Source organism: Manis javanica, chromosome 3 (genome assembly GCF_040802235.1).
Source record: "Manis javanica isolate MJ-LG chromosome 3, MJ_LKY, whole genome shotgun sequence".
Lineage (NCBI taxonomy): Eukaryota > Metazoa > Chordata > Mammalia > Pholidota > Manidae > Manis > Manis javanica.
The window spans coordinates 193,264,192-193,289,680 of record NC_133158.1 but is presented as its reverse complement, the minus strand read 5'-3'; the positions used below and the strand labels follow the sequence as shown (position 1 = coordinate 193,289,680).

The window sequence follows — 25,489 nt, the reverse complement described above, 5'->3', positions numbered from 1 at the left end:
TTTAGAGATGTTCCAATCCTGATCAAAACACACACCCTTCACACATAAGACATGAAATGAAAGACAGAAAATGAAATCTCTCACTACTGGGATGCTTCATTATATTAATAACAGTTCAGTTGGAAACCAAATGTGAAATCTTTCAGCAGCATATACATTTTAAATATCAACTAACTATTGTAACAATTAAGCAAAATGAACACGTAAACTAATAGGAAACAGCATGGATACATGACCAGGAAAGGTGAGTTCTAGTCCCAGCATAACCTCTACCTTGCTGTGCTATCCTGGATAAGCTATGGCACCTCCCAGGGCTGTAAAATGAAGAAAGCAGACCAGGTAGGTTCTATTATCTCTTCAGTCACTGCTCCAGAAATTCCAAATCTATAGTTACTTCAAAGCACCCTTTCAACACAGCTGCTTCTACTGACCAGCTCACCTCCATTTAAAAAACAAAAATAAAAACGTGGCCACCACCACCACAAGTCTGGGCTCTGCGTCTAGAGATCCTGGTTCCCAGGATGGAGGAGCCTTCCCCACAGGACGCAGCAATAATCCCACTAAACTAAGCGTAGGCTGAAATTCAAACAGGGTCTAGAGCTTAGTTAATAATAATGCACCACCATTGTTTTCATAGTTTTGTCAAATACACCACATTAATGTAAGATGTGAACATTAGGGGAAATCAAGTGAGGGGGATATGGGAGCCATTTGTATTTCATTTTTACAACTTTTCACTAAGTCTAAAATTATTCCAAAATACTAAGTTAATTGCTTTAAATACATTTTTAAATAAAAAGAAAATAAGCAATTATTATCACCAGGATTTCATTAAAAAAAAAAACAGACATATAAATACCAAAATAGGATGGACTGACCCTCAGCATAAAGAGCTTTTTTAAAAACTCAGGAAGAAATTGAAATGTGAAAGAATAAAGCTTAGGCTGATGTCCGGTCACTCCCATCTCCTTGTGCCAAGTAAGCAGCAGCGAGGAAAGAAGTTACCCCCTGAGAGGGGTGATGGCCGAGCTCGTGGAGAGGGGGCAGGGCCGGCAGCGCGCAGTGAGGAAGGGAGAACTCACCTGCTGCTCTTGCCATTCACGGAAACATGTTTTGGTTCTGCCTCACTCAATTTCGATAGTAAAATGGACAGGGGCAGCAGGCAGAGCCCGGGAAGGTGTTGTGATCAGAGCCTCAAGACCGTGCAGGGCGCACAGTGACCAGGGAGGTGTGAGCAGACAGGAATTCTAGAATGGGCAGTAGAAGAGGGAGATGTCGGGTATCAGCTGCAGTCTCCAAACCAGCAGCAGCAGGCTATGGCAGCCCCAAGACTCAACTCTGCACAGATCTGAAGGGCACCTCCAGCCAGAGTTCCCGGGCGATGGGCCAAGATCAGGGCCCCATCTGCACCGCCATGCACCTTCTCCTGCTCAGTCCTTCTTCCTTCCCTCCCTTCCTGGTGGTGCTCCCAATAGCCCTCCCGGTAAACGCTCTCCATGCACGTCTCCTTCTTGTCATCCATTTCTAGGTACTTGACCCTTTAAGACACTCTGCCACTCGCTAGCTGAGGAACTTTGGACAAAACACCTAACCTCCCTATGCCCAGGTTTTCTCATCTCTAAACAGGGAGATGACAGTGGTGCTTTCCATGCAGAGTGCTGCGAGAAAGAAACGAGTTCATTCACTCAAATCTCTCAGAACAGTACCTGGTGCATAGTAAGTATTCAATCAGTGTTTACCACAGGCTATTACTATGAGCATTTTTCTTCTATAGGATATTATATGAATATCATATTTTTTCAGCTTTGCCTAAGTTATAAATCAGAAAAATGGAGCTAAACGAATACGTTATAGTTTACATTCTGATAGTCTAGTCATTATAAAATGAATATGTGAATACTTTTTAAAATCATTTAACATTATCATAATCTCCAGCTTATTTTTCAGCAAGAAAGTTAAATCAGCTTTGTATTCCTCATAAATATCAATATGAATGAATGTACTTAACTCCTTCTGTGAACTCATATGTTTACTCTAAATTTAATGTGTCAAACCAAACAAAATCAGAAGAGAGAAAACTGCCATTTCAATCCAAGTGTGATATTTCAGAGTAGCTCTGGATCTTACATGTCAATGCCTGATGCTGTAAGAGTCTGCCCATCAAAGCCATATGTGTGTGTGTGTGTGTGTGTGTGTGTGTGTGTGTGTGTGTGTGTGTGTAAACCCTTGGAGAGTAATAAAAAGTTAAGAGTAGATTTATATAATTGATAGCTGAAATCATAAATAAATAAATTAGCCACAGTTCTATCTGCATTTAATACAGCCATTTCTTAAATGAGTTCTTGTCAGGATTAGGATGTATCATTTATGAAGAAGTCCAATCTCACTGTTCATTAGCATTAGCACAAGATGAGTAAATCCTAGCAAGTCAGTGTAAATAAGGAAAATGAATCCTGCAGACGGGACTCAAATTCTATTTGCTGTTGCATCGTAAATATTTCCTGCTTGCTTTGTGCAGAAATCTCACCCATTCCCACTAAGAACCAGTCCTCAGAATAATGTCTGGTTGAGTTGCCATGTGTACACTCATAAGAAATAGTTTTGATTTTTTAACTGATTACTGCATGCTAGTATTTGAAATATATTACCTTTGATTCTCAAAATAACTCTTTAAAGGATGTATTATTATCCCATTTTCTAGATGAATAAAATGAGATTCAAAGAACACAGCTTACAAGATACAGAACTAGACAGACTCAAATCTGTACTCTTCCCACTCTGTCTCCTCCTGAGCCAGTAACTATTAATAAGCAGGCTCATGTTCACTTAAAAGCATTTGGAAAAGTGCTTTACAATGTTGGCATTCCTTCCAAGAGGAAGTATATCAACTATAATTGTTCTCTATTTTTAAATTTCAAACTGGCTTGTTTGTTTTTCAAATTAGAGAATTGACCAAATAAACCAAGAAGTTAAGATACTGCTATATTCTCACATCAGTTTCCAATTTCTTGGATACCAATGAGATATATATGCCTTTTAAAGACATGTTAAAGGACTAAACAGCAGATCATTAATCTGACAAATTTAAGAGTCAAAAAGACTCGTTATATTTCCACTAATATGTAAAATTCCTGGCTTCAGATGATAATAAAAAGGCACTGACAAAGATCATGTTTTCTACATGAAATGAGAATTGTCTGATACTAAATGACAGCATAAAAAGGATATTAACCATCTTACTATACTATAATGTTTATGTAGAAATTCCAATGACAGTACTGCTTTTGTAGTAAGTCCTAAGACTGCAGTAGAATATGCCCAATTCTTGAATCAGTCAACACTCATTTAAGTGGGCACCATGGAGGTCATTCCATTTATCTGTGAAAACTCTTACTGTTATCATGTGCTGGGCATTTTACTAAGCACTTGGCAGTAAGCAAGACACACAAGGACTCTGCCATCATCTTGTGGAGCTTATAATGAGCAGAGAAGCAGATATTATACATGTTACCTTGTGAGGTGTGCTACACAAGAGGTTTTTTTATTCCAGAATACATATAAACCATGGGTGTTTATAAGACAGGGCTTAATTCCCAGTGGTAAAGTGGAGAACTTAGATGGTCAAGGAAGGCTTGCTAAGGACATGATGTTTTCAATGAGTAAGTAAGAATAGCCAGGGTAAGAAACGGTGGATGATGGTAGAGATGACAAGGCAGCACATTTCAGCAAAGGAAAAACCAGTGTCTTAGGCAGCTCAGGCTCCCATGTGAAGTACCATAGATCAGCTGGCTTAAAAGAGAGAAACTTATTTCCCACAGTTTTGGAGGCTGTAGGTCCGAGATCAGAGTGCCAGCGTGGGCTGCTCCCAGTGGCAGCCCTCTTTCTGGCTTTCAGATGCTTGCTGCCTCATGTGGTGGAGAGCTAAGCCCTGGTGTCCCTCTCCACCTCCCCAGTAAATTATATAATTTATTTAAACAAACAAACAACAAAACCCCAGCTCACCCATTTCTCCCACCTGCCACACCCCCTGCCTCTCCTCTGGCAGCCATCACTCTGTTCTCTGTTATCTATGAGCTTGGTTTGGTGTTTTGCTTTGCTTAGACTTTGCATATAAAGAGATCATATGGTATTTGTCTTTGTCTGACTTATTTCACTTAGCATTATGCCTTCAAGGTCCATCGCTGTTCTCACAAATAACAAGGTGTTATTCATTTTTATAGTTGAATAATATTCAGTTACATATTATATGCACATGTGCATATAATGTAGACATAGATATGTATATAGAAACACATCTTTTTCCATTCATCTATCAATGGACACTTAGGTCATTTTCATGTCTTGGCTATCATAAATCGTGCTGAAAAGAACAAGGGAATATATATACCTTTTAGAGTTAGTTAGTTTTCATCTTCTTTAGATAAATACCCAGAAGTAGAATTGTTGGATCATATGGTACTTCTATTTTTAATTTTTTCAGGAACATCCCCATTGTTTTCTATAGGGGCTTCAACAAATCACATTCCCACCAAAAGTTCACAGGGTTCCCTTTTCTCCATTTCTTTGCCAACACTTGTTATTTCTTGTCTTGTGGGTAATAGCCACTCTTACAGGTGTGAAGTGATATCTACTTGCGATTTTGATTTCTTTTTCACTGATGATCAATGATGTTGAGCATCGTTTCGTCTGTTTGTTGGTCATCTGTATATTAGCTTTGAAAAAATGTCTATTCAGAGCTGCTGCCCATTTTTAAGCAGATTATTTGCTTTTTTGCCATTGAGTCATATGAATTTTTATTTTCCAATTCTTTATGTAAATCAGATACATGAGTTGCAAATATTTTCTTCCACTTCATTGATTTTGCCTTTTCATTTCATTGATGGTTTCCTTTGCTGTGTCTTCTTCCTAAAGATACTAATCCCATTACTGGGGCCCTACCCTCCTGACCCCAGCTAAACCAAGTTATCTCCAAAAAGCCCCATTCCAAGTACCATTACATTTGGGATTAGGACTTCAAATTAAGAATTTTAGAGGATACACTCATTTAGCCCATAACACAGAGCAAAGGCCTGAGGTGAAAAAGAGCATGGTGATTTCATGAAAAATGGAGATGATTTTGAAAGAAAGTAATTAACAAAAGAAATGATGTCACATTCTATCTGACATGTGATAAAGGAACAATGAATGCACTTAATAAAAGACAATTGTAAGGTATTTTGGCTCCAGAGTCTTGATTTACAAAGAGGCACATAGCAAAATGAATTTCTATTTAGACAAGTTTCTCTGGAATATAAAAACTTAATCTTAATGATTCTGGCTGGTTCTTTGTATTTGGGCAAGGCTTTCTAAGGGCTGATTTTCCTCAAATGGGTCACAGTGAATTATTTTTTCTACACCAAACCCAAATATGGTGAGAAAGATTATCAAGTATCTCATGGAATTGATTTCTATTTCTACCTTCTCATGAAGGATTATCATTTGTCCTATTAAATTCTAGAATTATAGACACATGCAATTACTTATTGAGCATAGGCAAAACTAAAATATACTTAAATGATCTTAAACTGTTAACATTTACTACTAGTAATAACAGTAATTAATCCATGAAACACTAAATCAGTAAATGTTGTAGATATACACAATAGCTACCATTCAATCATAATCCAATAAAATTCTATAGCCTTTATTTTCAAATTGCTTTTACCACTAAGCCTTAATCATCTGTATCTCATTGAAATTAGTGAAATTTGAATTTAAGGAAAAAGCAAGAGTTTTGCTTCTGATGTGGCTAAGTACACTCCCACAAAAACCTACTCTCCTGCAAGTAAATACAATAGACTTTAAATAAAAGAGAAAACGGTACCTAAATATGCTGAATGAAAGAAGTCAGTTTCACAAGGCTTCAAAAAATTCAAAGAATGGAGTGAGATGGAGTGGGTTTTCCATTTTTAAAGTTTAATTTGTTCATTTATTTTTAGCCTGTTACCTGAGGACAAGTGTCAATCAAGGCATCATTCAGGTTGGCTACAGGATTAGTAGAAACATGATTTTTCTGAATTGAAGGAACTTAAGACAGAGTTCAGGGTAACTACATCCAGTAAAACATGAGAAGGAAATTCCAGAGAGGAGAAAGCCCTCTGTATATAAACTATAAACTCTGCCCAAATCTCTGAACAATACATGTATGGGTGAGATTGCAACAGCCCATTTAAAAAAGAGCATAATTAAATTGAGGTTTGCATGGGTGCCTGCGAATCAGACTTTGCAGGTTGAATCCAGCAAAGTTAATTGCCTGCTAAAACAAAACAAACCAAAACAACAACAACAAAAATCAACACTATTCAAAAGAACATAACAGAATCCAGAATCTCCACAGCATAACACACACACTATCCAGAATACAGTACAAAATTATTCAACATATGAATAACTGGAAAAGTGTGATTCATTTTCAGGAGAAAGAAAAACAGAGATGTCAAACCCGGGACAACCCCAATGTTGGAATTCCCAGACAATAGTTTTAGAGCAGCTATTATAGTTATACGAGGTAATGGAAGACACTCCTATAATGAAAGAAAACAAAGGGAATATCAGCAAAAAAAAAATTATGAAATAGAACAAAATGGAAATTTTACAAATGAAAAAACAATATCTGAAGTAAAAAAGTGTTGAATGTGCTTAACGGCACAGTGGATATGTAAAACTGAAAAAAAGCAATAGAAACCAATCTGATCTGAAAAACAGAAAGAAAATTATTGGAAAGAAAAATGAACAGAGCCTCAAGGCTTCAGATCAAAAGGTGTAATATGCATGTATTTAGAATCTCAGGAACAGGGAAAAGAAAGAATGAGGGAGAAAGAAGTATTTTAAAAAGGAAGGATAAGCAGCCTCCAGAATGATCCCTCTGTACATGGAAAAGCTTAGCATTCTCATTTAATAAAACAGAAAAATTACCTTCACCAATTACAGACAGAAGTGGTAACTGTGCTTCATATGTTAAAATACATTTAGAAAAATAGTAGAAAAATATCTTCAAGATATGAGGAATTTATATAAGAGCATAATTATACTTATCCATGTATATCAAAACTGAATATTACCATGTTCAAAAAAATGATCTTTCTTCAAATACATATTAAGATTGAGGACTCAAGATAAACTTAATGTATTCATGTTGTGGTATTAGAAGGATGCTGTAATATCTATGTTTTTAATGTAAGTAAGCAAATACCTAGAGTACTGTCAAACAAACTGCCCTCCCCATCACCTCTCTCCTTAATGCTGGAGGCTGGTAGAGGCAATGGAGGTGGAATATATAGAAGCATGAAAATTAGACTGTATACAAGAAAAAATGTCATATAAAAATTCTTGTAAAATGAATCCAGGAAACGAAGCATCTGCCAGCACAGAAATATTGTGTTCTTGTTTATGCATAATGTAACAGAACAGCCTTTGCATTTTTTAACAGTTCAGTACTTAAAATAATCTATGCTTCAAAGGAAAGTAAACAGTGTATAAGCTTGGATTGCTCTTTACCTCATGACTTGGTTCTTTTATAACAGACATTCTTAAGAAGTAGACAAGTCAATCTCTATGTAAACAATAACTTCCTTTGTGTTTCCAAATGCAGAAATCAAGAGGAGTATACCACATAAGTTTCTAACTAGACAACTGTTAAAAATCATATAGTATTTAAGTCTGTTTATGGTAAGGCAGCAATAATATTTAACCTCAAAAATATAACTATAACAATAGCTATTTCTATACAGTTAATTTAAATGAAGAACAAAACAACTTTCATTAATTTATATAAAAAAATTACATAAAAATTCTCATTCTATTTATATAAAAAATATTCTGAACAAAAGAGCTTTTAAAGGTAGAAGACGGTATCTTGAGTAGAAGTTTTGGATTAATTTGTCAGTAACTAAAGTGATCAGAAATTGCCTCAAGTTCTATTTTGTTCTTTTTTTTTGCTATACTTGTGAACACAAGGTTACTCTACAGGTCTTCTGTGGTTTTAGCCATAAAACATTCCCCGAATGCATCAAGTGGATGGTATGTTCTTATCTAAGGATTTAACATAACATAAATCAATAATATCATAAAAAGGTTCAACAATTTAAAATTACCACCATCATTTAAAACAGGTTCAAATTTCTATTAAGTGTGAGCATAAATAAATAATCTACCTGATTACATAAAGGATCTCAATTTAGCAAATGAACATGCATTAAAATAAAAAGGAAAGTTTTATATTAATATTCTAATTATAATAATGTTTTAACAAGCCTCCTATTTCATTGTACAAAAGAACTTTTGAGAAATTATTTGTGTTGTTCCACTTTCTTAAAGGAGATACCCAAATAAGTTTTCACTGATGTCCTTTTTCTCTATTAGTAAACTTCCTACAATAAATAAAATTATTCAGAATCACTCAATGACTTTGTTTTACAAGTAGTTACATCCAAAGTATTTGTTGACGCATACTACAAATGATTTGTTCCTCCTTAATTAAAGGAAAACTCCAAGCATCTCTTTCTTCCCTTTCCTCCCCTTCTACTTCTGAATGAGAGGTAATCAATGTAAAAAATGAAGATACATGTCAACCCTGTCCTACAAAGTCAATGTTTTTCTCCTTCACTGGGATAACTCACATCTCAGGAGACAAGCTCAGCAGACAGAGCCTGGTGGTCCTTGACCTTGGAAGGCCAGAGAAGCCATGGGACTAGCAGGTGTGGGCAGACAAAACTCGGGGAAGGAGGGACCGAGGACAGGCTACTCAGGCACTTTAAACCAAGAGCGTCAAAGTATCCTGAAGGCTCCTATAGCTCCTGAGGCTCTCTGTGGTTAATGACCAGACGAAATTTGGGACTGAAACTCTACATAGCAAATAAAATACTGTGCTTTCTTAGACTGTCATTTGACATTCAGGATCTTATTTCTAGCTATGTAACATGACTTGGCACTGAGATTTTTAAAACAAGAGAATGACATTGTTTTTTCTTTCGGTCTCATTTGGCTCCTCAGTTTAATCAAAATTCAAATGAAGCCACATTAATAATAAACTTCCCTGGAAGTTTACCACATGCCAGTGTCTTGCCAATGGGTTTCAGCCCCGGGCAAGTTCACAATGGATTCAATGTGACCAAAGAAATCAACAGCAAAACGTTTTTGGAGCAAAAGGGTTATACATAACATTATTCCCAGGTGGCAGATCAGTCACTAGAATCCCATTCACTCAGAGCGGGTCTGCATGCAGCAAGCTGGTCTCTGCCTCTGGGCCGCTCTGCCTGCACAGCCGTCCTACACAGACGTCCTCTGGGCCTCTCTGCACAGTCGTCCTGCACAGCCATCCTCTGGGACTGCACAGTTCTCCCACACAGCCATCCTCTGGGCCTCTGTCCTTGGCACTGCCACCACTCCAGTCTCTGCTCTGCTCTCCTGCAGCCTTGCAGCCCTGCCACCGTGTTGTGCCCAGAGCACTGGACAGAGCTCTTTATATAGAGTCAACAGCCATGTATTGCCCACAGGTGTGCAGTGAGCTAGTCGACCAGGGCCAGGTGAGAATCCTGGCCACAGGAACTCTCATTTTTTCACAGCCAGGTACTGTTCTCTGCACTATACAGTAATCATTTCATTTAATCCTCACAACAGTTCTCTGAGGTAGATTCTACTATCATCCTTGTTTTATGGATGAGAAAATGAGACTCACCAGCCTTGAAACTTGCTCAAGGTCAAGCTATTGAAAGGCAGAGCTGAAATTTAAACTCAGTTCCCCCTGGCTCCATAGTGCAAGCTTTTACCTATTAGATCACTTGTCTCTGTCCCATCAGGACACCTGGGAATAATGAATGGTAATAAACCTCCCCATCTTCTCCACTAAAGAGCTTCCACACACTTCATCAGTTGGCAATTTGTGATCTGCATTTTTATGAGAAAATGGTAAAACTTGAAGTCAACAGGGTAGGCTTTTTAAAAGAAAAGAGAATTATTACGAAAGAAAGACAAAATGTCCTACTGCATATACAACGTGTTATTATGCCCAAAAGCCATCAAGCAATCAGGTAAAAGCAGCAAGATTACTTGCTAATCAATTAATTGATTCAAACACTAATCAAGACTAAGGCATTTTTGTTCAGTAGAATATCTTAACTGATTCAACCCTTTCTCCTCATATGAAAGACATTAATTAGTCAATGGCCTCCATCAATTACTGGATACAATAATAACAAATGGGCAATAATAAATCCTACATGTCATTTCTTAAACTTTAGCAGCTACATTTCTTCATCACTTCTTAAACTAAGAGATGTTGAAGAAGGACCACCTCAGCTCAGAGGCACTGGATCTGCCATCAAGGGACACCAGAGACTGAACAAGAAGAAGCACAGATTTCCAGAACCATTTTTCAAGAGATAAGGGACTCTTAACATATGGCCAGATCTGGGTAGAGATGGGCCAACAGGTAGCAGAGTCAATCTCATTATAGGCACTGAGGAAGGAAGTTGAGCAAACAGGCGCAAGATGCCCACAGACTTGATCTGTAAATACTGCAAACCATGGGAGAGGCACAGTGTGTGTGTGTGTGTGTGTGTGTGTGTGTGTGTGTGTGTGTGTGTGTGTGTGTGTGTGTGTGTACTTGGTATGAACAAACAGGGGCAAGATGTCCACAGACTTGATCTGTAATTACTGCAAACCATAGGAGAGGCATAGTGTGTGTGTGTGTGTGTGTGTGTGTGTGTGTGTATACTTAGTATATGTACCACACCATGTACATGGTGTGGTACATATACTAAGTATGCATAGAAGAAGCATAAATGTAGAACTGAAAGAGGAGAAAGGAGGTAATGGAGAAGAAATGTCAGAGATGGGAGAAGGGAAATGTGGAGTATGGATGGGTGGGTTTGATGTGAACAGAGAAGAATCACTTAGGCGCTGGGAACTAGATAGTGCAGATATAGAAAAGGCTGATAGTGGGAGGCAAAAACACAAACAAGTCTTCACCTTCTGGCCTCTACTAGTAGGAGGCATGATTACCTGTAAAGAGCAAAGGGAACAAGATAGGAAGCTTAAAGAGAGTGTGGGAGAGAGAAGGTGAATACAACTAATTTGCCCAGCACTATATACTGAGGTCCAGCTGATACCAGTCACCACTTGGAATTACTCTAGCGGGCTTCACAGCCCAAATGTTTGTTGGGGGAGGCACATAGCTAGATTGATCCACTGGTAATATGTGTACAGGCATGGAAGAGCAAGGATTAATTTGGTGCATTCAGGAGTCTTAGCTGGACAGAGAAGGAACTAAGGCACAGAGAGGACTGATATATAAGGAGAAAAAGGAAGAGAAAGAAGCCTAAAGAAATCTAGATTCAAAAATTTAATGCAAATCAAATCAAAGACTGTGAAAGCCAAAAGGCTAGGAGACTATGATCAGAGACTAGGGTACACAGGTGAGATTTATAAGTGGAACAGTTCTAGATGATTCCAGGTTTATAGAGTATGGCTATAGGATAGGACTTCTGAAGCAGAAGTAACAATAAACGACATCAAAGGTGAGCCAATTGGGAAAATATATAAGACCAGATTGCCTAAATGGCAAGAGTTCTAACACAGACCGAAATGGCTAAAAGGCTGTCAATGTCCTCAATGTACATGGCAGGCACTTGCTAGGAGGTCTGTAGGAAGGAGGATGATAGGAAGAGAGAATAGTGGAGCAAGATAATGACAGGTGCCTTAACACCTGGGAGTGTGGAGGGGGTGCTATCTCAGCAGCGTGGAGGAGCTCAGAGAAGAGAGTACGATGTGAACCGTATCCCTAGGTTCTAGTACATGGGGCTAAAGAAAATAAGCAAATGGCACTATCGTTACAGACACCTGCCCTCCCTCCCACACCATATGAGCAGCAGGACCCTTGTCCCACCAGCATCCTTAGCACTGACTCTCATAATCCTCTTTCACTTCCAAACCTTGAATTATCACCTCTGCACAAATGACTTCCATGTTCATAACTCCAACTTCAGGCTTTTTCCTGAACTGTCGTTCTGAATATCTAAATAGCTGTCAAGATATCTTTTCCTGAACCAGTGGTCATTAATTCATACTCAGCATATCAAACACTCAACTAAGCCAACAACTTTCCCCCAAATAGTGTTTCCTATTTCTCCCCTTAACCAGACTGAAAATATGACCTCATTTTTTACTTTTTCCACCACTTCTCCCTTCAAGATCTACCAATTCTTCCTTTATTACCTCTATGGCCACTCTTTGTATCATACTTCACCACCATTCCCCTAGCTCAGACTCTCATAGCTGACTATGTATTATCACAAGATGCTCAGAACTCTCCTGTTTCCCTGCTTTCTTCTTTCTACCAATTTAAGGCAAATTTTCCTAAAACCTTACTTTACATGTGTCAATCAGTGTTCAAAAACCTCCCACATCTCTCAGTTGCTTTTGTAACGAAAGCCCATCTCTTCAGACACTGCACGTCTTCCACAGGCTCTCCTCCCCATTACTTCTCCAGAGGAACCAAAACCCCTGTGCTTATTCCAATTCATTCTATCCTCCATGGGCTGTGGGATCCTATGTTGAGTTTTAAATTCATATTTGTTATGATATTCACCAGATCTACCTGCACCACAAAACACAGACTCCTTTTAAGGGAAGATTTTGATTCAGTCAGAATTTTAAAAAAATAACCTGGCATTTGCAAAAATAATCTAGCATAATTTCTTTAATGAGATATGAAACTATAAAGTTGGTCTACAGTTGCTCACTTCTAATTTATAATTCAGAAGACAAGGGGCTCATTAGTATACGTCTGATGGTGTTAATAAAATTAATTTATTGTCAGATTTCACTCCTCAGGGGAAGGAAAGCTTACCAGTCACAACTTTCAGAAGTCCATCCTGAGTGATTCTCTTTGAGAGGAGAGCATGCCTAGGAATGCATCACACATGTTTATGCAAAAAAATATGCAGCTACAGTAGAATGCATCCGTGACAGGCTGTAAAATAAAAACAAACACAGCAGAGGACTCCCTAGGAGGCCCATATCTAGGGAAACCTCCATCCTGATCCACTAGGGAACCTTTCCTACCTCCAAGGGCCCTGAACTCTTACTACATCAACCGCTTTCTACACACCGTACAGATTATCTAAAGTCTTTATAATAATATGTTGTTGAAATGAATTATGTGTGGTAGTTAATTTCATGTCAACTTGACTGGGCCATGGGATGCCCACATATCTGGCTAAACATTATTTCTGGGTGTGTCCATGAGGGGCTGCTGGGAGAGATTAATATTTGAGTTGGTGGACTGAGTAAAGCAGAATGCCTTCCCCAATGTCTGTGGGCATGATCCGATCCCCTGAAGGTCTGACCAGAACCAAAAGGAGAAGGAAGGATGAATTCACTCCCTCTGCCTGACTGTATGAGCTGGAACATCAGTCAGCTTCTACCCTCTGACCAGGACTTACATCATTTGTTCTCCTCCTTCTCAGGCCTTTGAACTCAGACTGAATTATACCACCAGTTTTCCTGAGTCTTCAGCTTGAAGATGGCAGACTGTGAGATTTCTCGGCCTCCATAATTGCATGAGTCAATTTCTCATAATAAATTATATATGTCCATATATACAAAACACATTTTATGGGTGAGGAACTGTGGCTAGAAAAGTTAACAGAGACAGCAAATGGTGAAGGCAGAATTAAAACCATGGTTTTTAACAAGTCCAGTGTCGTCTCACCCCATGCTTTCTCAATAACAGATAGCAATGAGTAATAACTGATAAACAGAATAAAAGACACAAAGATGCTCTACAGTTGATAATCCTGCCCTGCACACCTGAGAGGGGTCAGTGCTGGCACAGAGGCCAAGCGTGGTGGTTAGCGCCCCCTGAGGACCCAGGACCCACCTCGCCAAGGCCTTAACCACAACGTGAAGCACATTGCCTAGTCTCTCTGTGACCTCCACAGTGCCTTTGTATGTGTGAAGGTGGGGAGGAAGGACTGCTACTGAGAGGCCATCTGAACCTTCCTTAAGGTGGGTGGAACTATATAGGACCACAGGGAGGTGTCACAAGCATTCAAAGGAAGTAAAATAGATTTTTGTTGTAATTGTCAGAAACATATAAATCTAACTAAAAGCCGAATACATGATTTAAATTTATTTCTAATCCTTCTCCATCTTTTAGTGCAAAAGAATCTTTATTTGAAATGTCATTTTTGATTAGTCTTCAGCCTTTACTAATCAGGCAAAATGGTTTTCCTCATCCTTTGTGGAAGTCCTACTTACTAACATTTAATAATATATAACATGTGTTGAGCACTTACTATGAGTCAAGCATTATTCTAAGCATACCGGTATTGATTCATCATCTGCACTTCATCAAGCTGACACTGTTGTTATCAATATTTTCCAGAGGAGGAGACTGAGGCAAATGACAAGGTCACAGAGCTGGTAGGCACTTTAAAGCCAGGCACTCCAGCCCTATCACCTGTCTGTTTATCATCCCTGCACACAGCCTAATTTTAATCTTCAAAGCTACAAACACTCTCCCATGTGATTCAGTGATCTTTAGTTATAGAACCAAGAACCAGATAGACTACTGGCAAGCTATATGCTGACTGTACCTACAGATACATCCCAAAGATTCTAGGCTATACTCGCCCTATTACATACCAGATCTTATTGTCTGATCACCTTTCCCAAGCAGGGAAAAGGGAAAGGAAGTGAAGCCAGCTGATGAGTCTTGAGTTAGCAGTTGTGTGGGGGAAAGGGAGGGAAGAGATACCAAAATGAAGTCTGAGAGGGAATTCTACAGTTAATCTCAAGTCCCTAACACTGGTCATCAAAGCAAAGCCAGAGGTATATACGGACCATGCTAGGAACTAAGGCATAAGTCTGGCGAGGAATCAGATAATCAGGGAAGATGGCAGTTGACAGGTAATCTGGATACATCCTGGAGACAGACACAATGACTGCTGTGGAAATCTCAAATGCTTTCAGTGCAGGTGTGCAGATAGGTCAGGTCCATATAAAAGAACAGAGTAAGACTATTATATGTGGGTAATGCAATGATATGACCATCAAAGCTGGTACACAGTATGTTAAGTATGTAAGCATGTATGTAAGTTACAGAGTAAGAGTATGTTAGTATCAAGGGGAGGACTGAGACATGGATGCAGACCACAAAATTCCAAAGGATCAATGAAAAATTACATGAAGAAATAAACTTTACAATAAAATTAATGCACACTAAAATGTGAAAAATCAAAAGGCAAAAAACGGGTTGACTAGTTGCAACCCTTACAGATTTTTTTTCACTATGTAGCTCTTCTAATACAATTCCACAAAATTATTGATCTTCTAGTATATGAGATCGAATACACTAAGAATTATAGGAGACTCAAAATACCATTAAATTGCAGCCCTATAAGGTACTTACAATCCATTGTTTTACTAATATAAGTGAACAATTGTAGCTTTACAAAGAACATTAAGAGAAGAGGTGGGTAGAAGGAGAGAACACTTAATGGGAGAAGGTGACATTTGAGATATGCCTACATCCCTTTCGTTTGGAGCACAGACAACAGAAGAGAAGTGGTGATAGAGCAGGGTGATGACAATGGAGATAAAGGAAGGGACAGGTGTAGGAAACACTGAAGGCGGTGACAAAGCCCTTGATCAAATCTGGAGAAGAACCAGAGGTCACACTAAGATATTAAGAAACGTCTTCTTTGAAAAAGTCTCTTACTTCCAAAGCTGGCATAAGGGGAGCCTCTTGAGCAGAAGGGCCTCATGTCTTCCTAGGAACCACCTTACTTCAACATAACCTCTTGATTTCTGCCATCGTCTCCACTCAGACTTTGGGGCTGCTTGCCCTGGACACTTGACTAACGCTGATCAATAGCCTTTCACTTAAATCATCTCTCCCATAGAGGGTGTTTTGGATTCTCCATTTTTACCTCCATAGTACAGCTGAGACAAAGTTAACACATTTAGAAAGACTTTACTAAAGACTAGGGGATTAATAAAAAGGAAATAACCTCAAATGATATCATTAATTAGAAACAAGATGTAGTTTAGCTCTTTCCAACCCATGGAGCACAGCAGGAACCAGTCTTCCCTGTCTTTTGGCATCCTGACAGATGGATGGTACCCTCTTTCATGCCCACTGCCTAGGCACCCAACAGGCCAGGCTCCACAGAATTGGACCATGACAAAGAAGAGTCACGTGCAGCCAGATGCTCTCCCACAACCCCAGGCTGGAATCTCAAGACCTGTTCTTTCTTTACCCACTTCACTGGTATAAGATGTGACCTTGCTCTTTACCCTTGTACTTGACAAAAATGAAAAACATAACCACCCCAACAAATGGCAGTACATACACACAGACAAGCACCAAATGCATAAACACATCTATAAAAGGGACACTAACAAAAAATAAGGGAGCTGATTGATAAAAGTTGAAAAGAAAGAAAGAAAAAAATAGAAGGGAAATGACTTCAAGATCTGGGAAATGTTAAGTTTCAGGTGCCAAGAATATATCCAGGTGGAGATATACACAAGGGGAAAAATGAGTTTATAGATGCAAAAATAAAGTTTGCAGTTCTGGGAATATGTAGAAGAAAGTATAGAAAGGACAGAAGTGAGAGGAAGACAGAATTACTGGAAATGCCTCCACCACACAAGCAGTGTGAAGGGGAAAAGGAGCAATTGGCAAGACAGGGACAGAGAAGGTGGTGACACAAAAGCCTTGAGGAAGACATAGACGAGAAAGAGGAAGTGGGCCACAGTCCAAAGGGCTTTAGAGAGAAAAGGGAGGTGATGACTAGGAAAAGCCACTGTATTTAAATAACAGCAGGAAGAGAGACCAGATTTAGTATGACAATGGGGGAAGGTCAGAACAAAGGGCTAAAGAGTGATCTGCAAGCCAAGGCAGGGCACAGGCCATTCATTCCTGAGGAGTGACATGGAGGAAGGAGAGAGAGGGGAGAGCACATGGCCTGCTAGCACAGGGACCTTGTGCGTGTTGCCCACTGCGGCATCCCCAGCACCAAGCCCAGTTCACAGCAGGTAATAGGTACTCAATAAATATTTGCTCATTGAATGCTGTTTTGTCAATTGATGTTGACATTTAATTAAATACATGAATTAGTGAATTAATACAGTGTGGACATACGAAGGAGTGTGAGAGAATAGTCTTCTTGTTATGGCATGTCTGTGATTCAGGCATGAATGATGGAGTCACTGTTCTAAGATCTGGTTACAAGATAAAGGCTATTACCACAGTTCATTCCATTGGACTTAGTGCTGAGTGGAGAGTGGATGTCTTGCCTCAAGTTTGAAGTTAGTCTTTCTGACAGTAATCTGAGGAAAAAGAGAATCTTTCAGGCTGTACACTAGAACTGGGGGGAAAACCTCTAAGCATCTGCAAAGAAACCCCTCTGTGCCTTGACCATGAAAGCTCTGAGAAATACTGCAAGGAGCTCCTGATGGGTGAGTGGTTAAGAAAGGGCTCTCCCAAGCAGTGATTTTAAAGCATCTTACTATGTTGATGGACAGTGACTGTGAATGGGTATGTGGGGGGGACTTGGTGAAGGGGGGAGCCTAGTAAACATAATGTCCTTCATGTAATTGTAGATTAATGATACCAAAATTAAAATAATTTTAAAAAAAAGAAAGGGCTCTCCTTATGGGGGGAGTGGGGAGCAAGAAATCAAGAAACCAGTGAGTGCCTGGAAAGTTGTGAAAACCGCTTGGAGTCAGAAGTCACCTATCTCAGGTTGCTACTGGTTCTTGAACTCTGTATTAAATCCCTCTGTTTTGCAGAACAAAGTCTTTGGACTTTTCAAATTTCTACAGTCTTTGGATATTTCCAATCTGGGTACAAGAATGTAAAAGGGTTCAGCCAGGCCTGGGGGGACAGGAGGATGGCCAGCAGGTGGCAGCAGTAGGAGCAGTAATAAGAGTAGAAGGACTCTAGAATTAGTGATGTGGAGTAACCACCAATACACCTTGAAAGTTTAGGGGATTGTTTAATTAGATCACATGGCATTCCCTTTACAGGGTTATCTAGGGAAGAACTTTTTTTTTTCCCCTGTTGTTTCCTCATTTTGTGGTTGCTTGATTCTTACAAAGGAGAATTGAGAAATTATGACGTCTAAAGGGAGATAACTGGTGGAGAGCAGCAGACAGAAGGCACAGTTAGAAGAACTGATATAAGGTAATTAAAGCCCTGGAAGAAAGGAGAGGCCATGGGATCCAAAGGTGAGCTGGGGAAGTTCATTTTTACAAGGTGGTGTAAAGACATACTGAGAAAGGAAAGAGACAGAAAGCAGATGGAAGACATCCATGAGAGTTTAACATCCTGGAAGTTAAAGGACAGTCAGCTAGAGGGCTTACAGAACACCAAAAGTTCACAGGGCTGCTGTGGAGACCACCGACAGCCCAGTGGATGACAGGATTTCTGCAATCTTTGAAGGGCTAGATCACTAGAATTGCCAGAAATTCTAAGCAGCACTATTTAACACTATCTACAGCAATACTTGGCAACCAGAAAAGGTGTTTTGCAATTGGAGATGCAGTCCTACCCCTAAGCCAGTTTCAGCTCATCATAACGGATCCACCACATACTGAGTCATAATAATGGGGCAAACTCACACCTCATACCAGAATCCTCTCACAATTTTAGAAACAACTCTAAAGACAGGTTCTAGTCAAAGAAATAACAATTAATCCACTCTGTTTATTTTCCTTCAAATGGAGCCAAATTGTACTCTTTCATACCAAGATCTTTAGGGACTTCCAGAAATCATCTACTGTAACCTCTTCTTATGACTTCATTTTCAGAAATCTGTGGCAGAAACTGTCAGTGCACACTTGCCACTTGCTGCCATGGGCACCTCTACGTTTCTCAGCCTCCTTCACAGTACACTTGAGGCAACATAGCTGAGCTCTGGCCAATGGGACACGTGGTCATGATCTAAGGCACTCCCAGGATTGACCCTAACTTCGATGGAGAAGGACCAACTAACCCACATCATTAGACTCTGCTTGAGAGATAAACTTCCATTGTGTTCCCCACTAACATTTGTGAGGTTGTCTCAACAGCAATCATTAATTGATTTTCAAGCCTTCTTTTAATAATCCAGCAATTCTTTAATAACCTATGCTAGCACTAGATTCATTATGGTTTAACAATCCCACTAGAAGAATGGATGGAAATTATTATTGCCCACAGATTCAAAGGATTAAAAAGATAGAAGCAGTCATGAAAATCATTTTTACAATATAGTAGCACATCACTTATCTAAAAGTTGTTATTCCAGACATAACTTAAAAAAGCTAAAGCCTCATTCCCTTAAAACCAGGAAATAAGTAGTCAGGTCTTTAGACAACCCAGCCCGAGTGAGAGCGACAGCTTTAGAGCCTCACTCACTAGTTAGCCTCTCAGGCTCTATTAATGTCTTCATGTTATCTTGGAGTAGATAAATCAGTCTTAGAAATCTGGTATGTTATCTCATATCTGATAAGAAATAGGAAATTGGAAGCAATGAGGAGTGGTGTTAGAAGGCGCAAATCACAACACTCTGGGAGTGAAGGACAGATGTAACTCTAAAGAACAAAATACCAGAAAAGCAGGGTAGAGCCTGAACACTTCATAAAGGATAATTGATCACCACCACTCCTCAGAGTTGTGAAGGCATCACTGGAGGAACTCAGCCCACAACTCATAAAAATGACTGATGTCCCCAATTAGCCTCTGTAAGCTTTGAAAGAAGGTAGGAGGAAGTCTCTAGAAATGGTTACTCCAAACAGTTTCAGTATTTAAGACACATACTTTATTTGGAAAACTAATTTGTGAGCGCCACTTATTTCCCTCGGATGCCACATAACGACGCTCAAAAATAAGAGCCACTGACACTTGCATACTGTTTGATTTAAAATAGGTGGTTCCCTCCCAAACTAATTTGGGTGCACATATATGCAACATGAAGGAAACCAGGATTTTATAAGCAAAATCAAGATACAAATAGTATATGAAGCATAAAACATCTCAGAGATCACTCAGTCCAAACCCCTGCAGAAAATTTAGGTGACCAGAGGGCACCCATTCACTCACTGTAAAGGAGGACCTAAAGGCCATGTCCCCTTGCTTTCGGAGCCAGGGTGTAAGCATCCACATCACAGTTCTCCTTCCCTGAACAGACAGCCTTGCCATCTCTGCTCAGGTCTCCCGGTTGATTCACAGACCTGATGCACTCACCTGCAGAAAGCAATGTCCAACTGGGGCATGTTCCACAAGAGTGGCGTTGTACACCTGCCTCTGAAAGACGGGCTCGTTGTCATTCACGTCATCCACGGTGATGCTCACCAGACAGGTGGCAGAGAGTGGGGGCTCTCCGAGGTCTTGGACTACCACTCTCAGCTCTACCGCCTCCTGGACCTCTCGATCCAGACTCCGGATGGTGCTGATCACGCCGCTCTCAGAATCGATTGTGAAGGACGGTCCGCACTCTCCTGTGGGCCACGGAGCTTCCTGGCTGCAGCGAGACTGGAGGTGGACCAGTGAGTAGCGCAACCGCGCGTGGTCCGTGCCAGCCTCGTCCGCATCCGCGGCGCTGACGCACACTGCTGTGGTGCCGGGGGCAGCAGCCTCAGACACTGAGGCCTGGTAGTGCTCCTGGCTGAAGACAGGCGGCTGGTCGTTGAGGTCGGCGACCCGGAGCAGCAGCGTTTCCTCCGTGCTCAGCGGCGGGGATCCGGCATCCGTGGCCACCAGTCGCAAATCATACAGGTCGCAGCTCTCCCTGTCCAGGGGCCCCTCGACGCAAAGGAAAAAAACGCCTGGAGAACCCCCAGACCGCAGCGTGAAGGCGCCCTCCCCGCCCTCCAAGGACAGCGAGATGCCTCCGCCTCCGGGGCCCACAGCAAGTTCACCGTCAACCCCTGCTTCCTTCCCCGGATCACCGTCCGCGTCTGACACCGAGACGAGAGCCACATAGTCGCCGAGTCGGGCGCCCTCGGAAACGCACGGGGCGCCTCCCTCGGTGAGGAAGAGCAGCTGAATGGCCGGTCGGTTGTCATTCACGTCGAGTACCGCGACGGACACTCGAACTGTGGCGACCTCGGGCTCGGCTCCGCCATCGCGGGCCTCGACCACCAGCTGATGCCAGATCTGCGACTCGCGGTCTAGCGGCCTCTGCACCCTCACCACACCGCTCAGCTCCTCCACAGTGAAGAAGGTCGCGTGTCCCAGGGGCCCGCCGCCGCCATTCGCCCCTGGCGGCTGCCGGGCGCGAATGCGGTAGCGCACTTGGCCATTGGGCCCCAGGTCCCGGTCGGTGGCGCGCACGCGACAGACCTCAGCTCCCGGCCGAGCGTCCTCGCGCACAGCGGCGCGGTACTCGCCCTGCTCGAAGACCGGCGGGTTGTCGTTCTCATCCAGCACGCGCAGCTCCACACGCAGGTGGCCCGTGCGCCGCGGGCGGCCGCCGTCCCACGCCTCGATCTGTAACTCGTGTGCGGCCGCCGCTTCTCGGTCCAAACGCCGCAACAGCACCAGGTCTAAGGGCTCCAGGGTCAAGGAGGAGGGCGACGACGCTGGTGACCCTGGGGTGCCGTAGCGCAGCTGGAAGAACGGTCCTGCGGGGTCCTGGGGAGGGTCGGAAGATTGCAAGAGGGTGTAGCCCTGTGTGCTGAACAGCCCGGCGTCGGGGTCCTGGGCACCTGGCAGACGGAAGGCGGTACCTGGAGGGCTGAGTTCGGAGACATCAAGTTGCAGGGAATCGCTGGGAAAGCTGGGCGAGTGATCGTTCACATCGTTGACGCGGATCTCCACCTGAACCACTGCGCCCAGCAGCGTGGCGGCCGCAAAGCTGTAGTGGTCCCGCTGCTCGCGGTCCAGGCGCCGCGCTGTGCGGATGATGCCGGTGTCTGGATGCACGTGGAAGTCGTCCAACAGCGGTGAGTCATCCGAATCCTCGGAAAGAAAGAAGCCGCCCTCCTCCTGCTGCTGTGCGGCCGGCAGCCCGGCGCGGATGTCGCCCACCAGAGTGTCCGGAGGCAGCCCTTCGTCCACCGAAAGGCTGAGGTTGAACACCTGGGCAGCTGAGCCCGAGGCCGCCCACAGCCACGCGTGCAGGTAGAGCCCGAGCAGGCAGCGCTGCGCCCCGGAAGCGCCGCCGCCGCCCAGCAGTCCGAGGGATGACCCTCGCCGCTTCCCGGCGGGCGCCCCCACTTGCTGACGCCCTTGGCCCGTCTCCGGCTCAGAAGGACTCATTTCTCCGCCAGTTCCTTGGGAAGGCTTCCGGGTAACTGCCAGCTTGAGGCGGGATGGCAGAAATATCCAGGAGCCTCCTTAGTGTGTGAGCCAAAGAAGAGGCTGTTTGGCAAACAGAGCCAGACCCAGGAGTTCCCGAGAGGACATCCGCGCCTGCTGGAAACGTCCGCGGCCCGCCGCTCGCGCCGCCAGGGAAGCTCCCGCTGCCTCGGCCGCGGCAGCCACCTCTTCAGCCCCTGGATTTCTTTAAATGAGTCTCATCTTTTTCTCTCTCTCCTTTTATTCCTTTTACATCTGTTCTTGTTCTGCTCGGCTGGTTGTTTCCCCCTGGTAAAGTCAGGTGCATTATTTCTTTTGCCAAAAAGGATGAAATTATTTAGAGCGCGCACACACAGGCGGAGGACGGGGGTCGGGCAGGGGAAGGGCGGGGGAGGCCGGGAAAGGGGCGCCGGGCCCGAACGCAGGAGGGAGGGAGGGAGGAAGGGAGCGAGCGGGGGCTCGGGCTGCGGCGCAGTCGGCTGCTGGGGGGCGGCCGCGCCCCGCCGCGTCTCGCGCCCGGACGGCCGCGCTGCTTGCCTCCCACCCAGGCCCGCCGCTCCCTCCGTCCCCCCCGCGCCGTGTGACGCGGCGCCCACGAGGGCCACCTCCGACCTGCGAGTCTCCGCTCTGCTGCAGGGCGTGCTCGCGGCTGGGCCCGAGACGGAGGAGAGGGGAGCAACCGTTCCGGAAGGGACCCGGAGATTTGGACCGTGCGGCGGTGGGGGTAGCGCGGGCGGGGCGTCGGCCAGGCTTTCCGAGCAAAGGGGCGGTAGGTGCGGGGGAGGGGGGTGAGGGGCGCAGCCTCTGCACGCCCTGCCCCCTCAACCTCTAGACGGTCCCTTCAGCAGCCGGCCTGACGCTGGGCTCAGGCTGACAGAGAGGTTGGGGGTTGTAATCACTTTGGGGAGCCAATCTTGTGTTCTTTTGGCGAGAGAGACTCGTGCCCAGCGGAAGGACAGATGGAGTCAAAGGCCGATGCACAGCTGGGGCCAGAATGACTGCAAAGAGGGTAAGGCGGAACTTGGAAAAACCTTCGAGAAACCCCGGGAAATCTGTGACACACATGGAGCAAACCGCGCTTTATTATGCCGCGCTACTACCCCGCGACGTAGAGCGTCTTGTCACTCCCCTCTGCCACCAAGAATGACTACAACAGATTCGGCTTGCAAGCACATTTTAATGCCTTCAGCGCCATCACAACACTTGCAGGATGTTTTACGATGCTGATTTATGAGCAGAAAGCCAGGTAGCCGAGGCCCCACCACCTTTCAGCTCACCACCACCGCCTCTGACCAAGGAGGTTTGCAGGCAGAGCCACTATTGATACCAGTTTCAAAATACGCTGCGTCTGAGCCCAGGAAAAATGCCAATTTCCCTCAGTTATCCGTAATAATAGGTAGAAATTGATAAGTGGTCTCTAATAAAGAATGCCAGAGGAAGCACTCTGCCTTCTTGAGAAAGCTGGTCATGTTTAGCAAATGCTTTCTGCAGTTTTTGCATTTATCCTGGAGGGAATAATTAATTTCCTAGATACTGTTGCTCTCCTTTAGGGAGGACCAAAAGCCCCTGCATGGTGGTTCTCTGCAGCAACAGTGAGATGTCTTTTTAATACACAATGGAGTTATATATAATTGCCAATAGACAGCCATACCATCATCTCTACCTCTGACAAAATAATAAGATGATTTTAAAATGGAATCAGTTGCATGTAAATAGTCATTATTAAAATAAATTCAGCTTCCTTTCACCAGTGGAGTCTCCTTACCATTTCGATTTTGTCACGAGTCTTTAGATTCTTCTGTCACCTTCAACCTCTGCAATCTCACCCTAAGTAGTCTTCCACTCTTGCGCTTATATAAGTAATTCTCAACCAAGCATCAAGTGATGTTTTTTTTAAAGCTAACACGAATCTTGTCACCCCCTGCTTAGAACCTGCCAGCATATTTCCATATAATTCAGACTCCTTTCAGTAGTACAAGACTTTTATCTAATACATCCTTATCCACCTTCCTGCCCTCATTTTATATCCCCAGTCTAGATCTAGCTGTACCACCTTCTTTCTGATCTTGGTACCTGTTATGGGTTGAATGTTCAGATCCCCCCAGATTCATGTATTCAAATCCTCTCCCCCAGTGTGAGGGTATTAGGAGGCGAGGTCTATTAGGATTAGATAATGTCATGAGATTAGTTTCCTTATGAGTTACAGGAGAACTCACTGCTCTCTGCTCCCCACCACATGAGGACAAGAAGTCAGCAGTCCCAAACCAGGAGGAGGGCCTTCACCAGAACTCGACCTTGCTGGCACCCTGATCTCTGACTTCCAGCCTCTAGAACCGGGAGGCATCCATTTCTGTTATTAGTAAGCTGCCCAGACTATGATGCTTTGTTAGTTTAAGAGTGTGTTTAGACTGTTAAAACCTGCCTGTGCCTGAGAGTCATTTCTGCAGCTTTGTGACATTTTGGCTCTTTCTCTTTCAGATCTCAACTTAAATGCCAACTGTTTGGAGACTTCTTGAGCACTGTACCTCAAGTAACTTCTCCACCATAAACCCTGGACCCTCATAATATGTCATTCACAGCACCTGTAGGCACCTGAAATTAGTTTGTGTTATTCATTTATTAGGTTATTGTGAACTCAACCTCTTTATGCATATAAAGCACTGCTTTATCCCAGAACCTAGATGAGTACCTGGCACATAATGGGTCTTCATTCACTAAATATGTGCTGGGTGAATGGATGGATGGTTAGTTGAACTGACAGGTAAATGGAATGATAAGTCTGTTAATGGAGGGGTTTGAAGCCATAACTCAGAATTAATTGGCCAGGAGAGCCTTCACTGTGATAAATTGTACCTTCACAATTTACTCTTTTTAACCATTCTCTGTGGTTACTTGAACTAAATTTTGAACTTCAACTTATTTTGCAAGTTGTCTTGTTATCAAATATTTACTCAAGTCTAAAAATAAAGGAGAAACAGTTGGTTATTCCTGCATCTTTCGATGATATTCTTCATAAACAGTGGCTAAGTTTAGAAACACATGGAAAATTGGGAACTTCAAACATCTATTTTCCCATTAGTTTTTAGACTTTATAATTGGGCATGTGCAATTCAAGGTCTCCTGCTCACTTCTCCATACCCTTCATTGAATGCCCTGAAT

General features: G+C 42.8%; 1 protein-coding gene and 1 long non-coding RNA gene across 2 annotated transcripts in view; one reads left to right on the top strand and one right to left on the bottom strand.

Moving 5' to 3' along the window:
* DCHS2 (dachsous cadherin-related 2) overlaps positions 1 to 22,416 on the bottom strand; it is a 227,100-nt gene extending 204,684 nt beyond the window's left edge. Inside the window, exon 1 of the mRNA XM_073232557.1 lies at positions 20,276 to 22,416. Coding sequence (XP_073088658.1) covers positions 20,276 to 22,291 — 2,016 coding nt within the window. The 5' untranslated portion in view covers positions 22,292 to 22,416. The remainder of the gene's footprint in view (positions 1 to 20,275) is intronic.
* A 286-nt stretch (positions 22,417 to 22,702) lies between these two features.
* LOC140848539 (uncharacterized) lies at positions 22,703 to 25,241 on the top strand. The gene is made up of 3 exons (XR_012129608.1): positions 22,703 to 23,576; positions 24,537 to 24,689; positions 24,809 to 25,241. It is a non-coding gene; the product is annotated as an uncharacterized lncRNA (long non-coding RNA).
* The last annotated feature ends 248 nt before the right edge of the window (positions 25,242 to 25,489 follow it).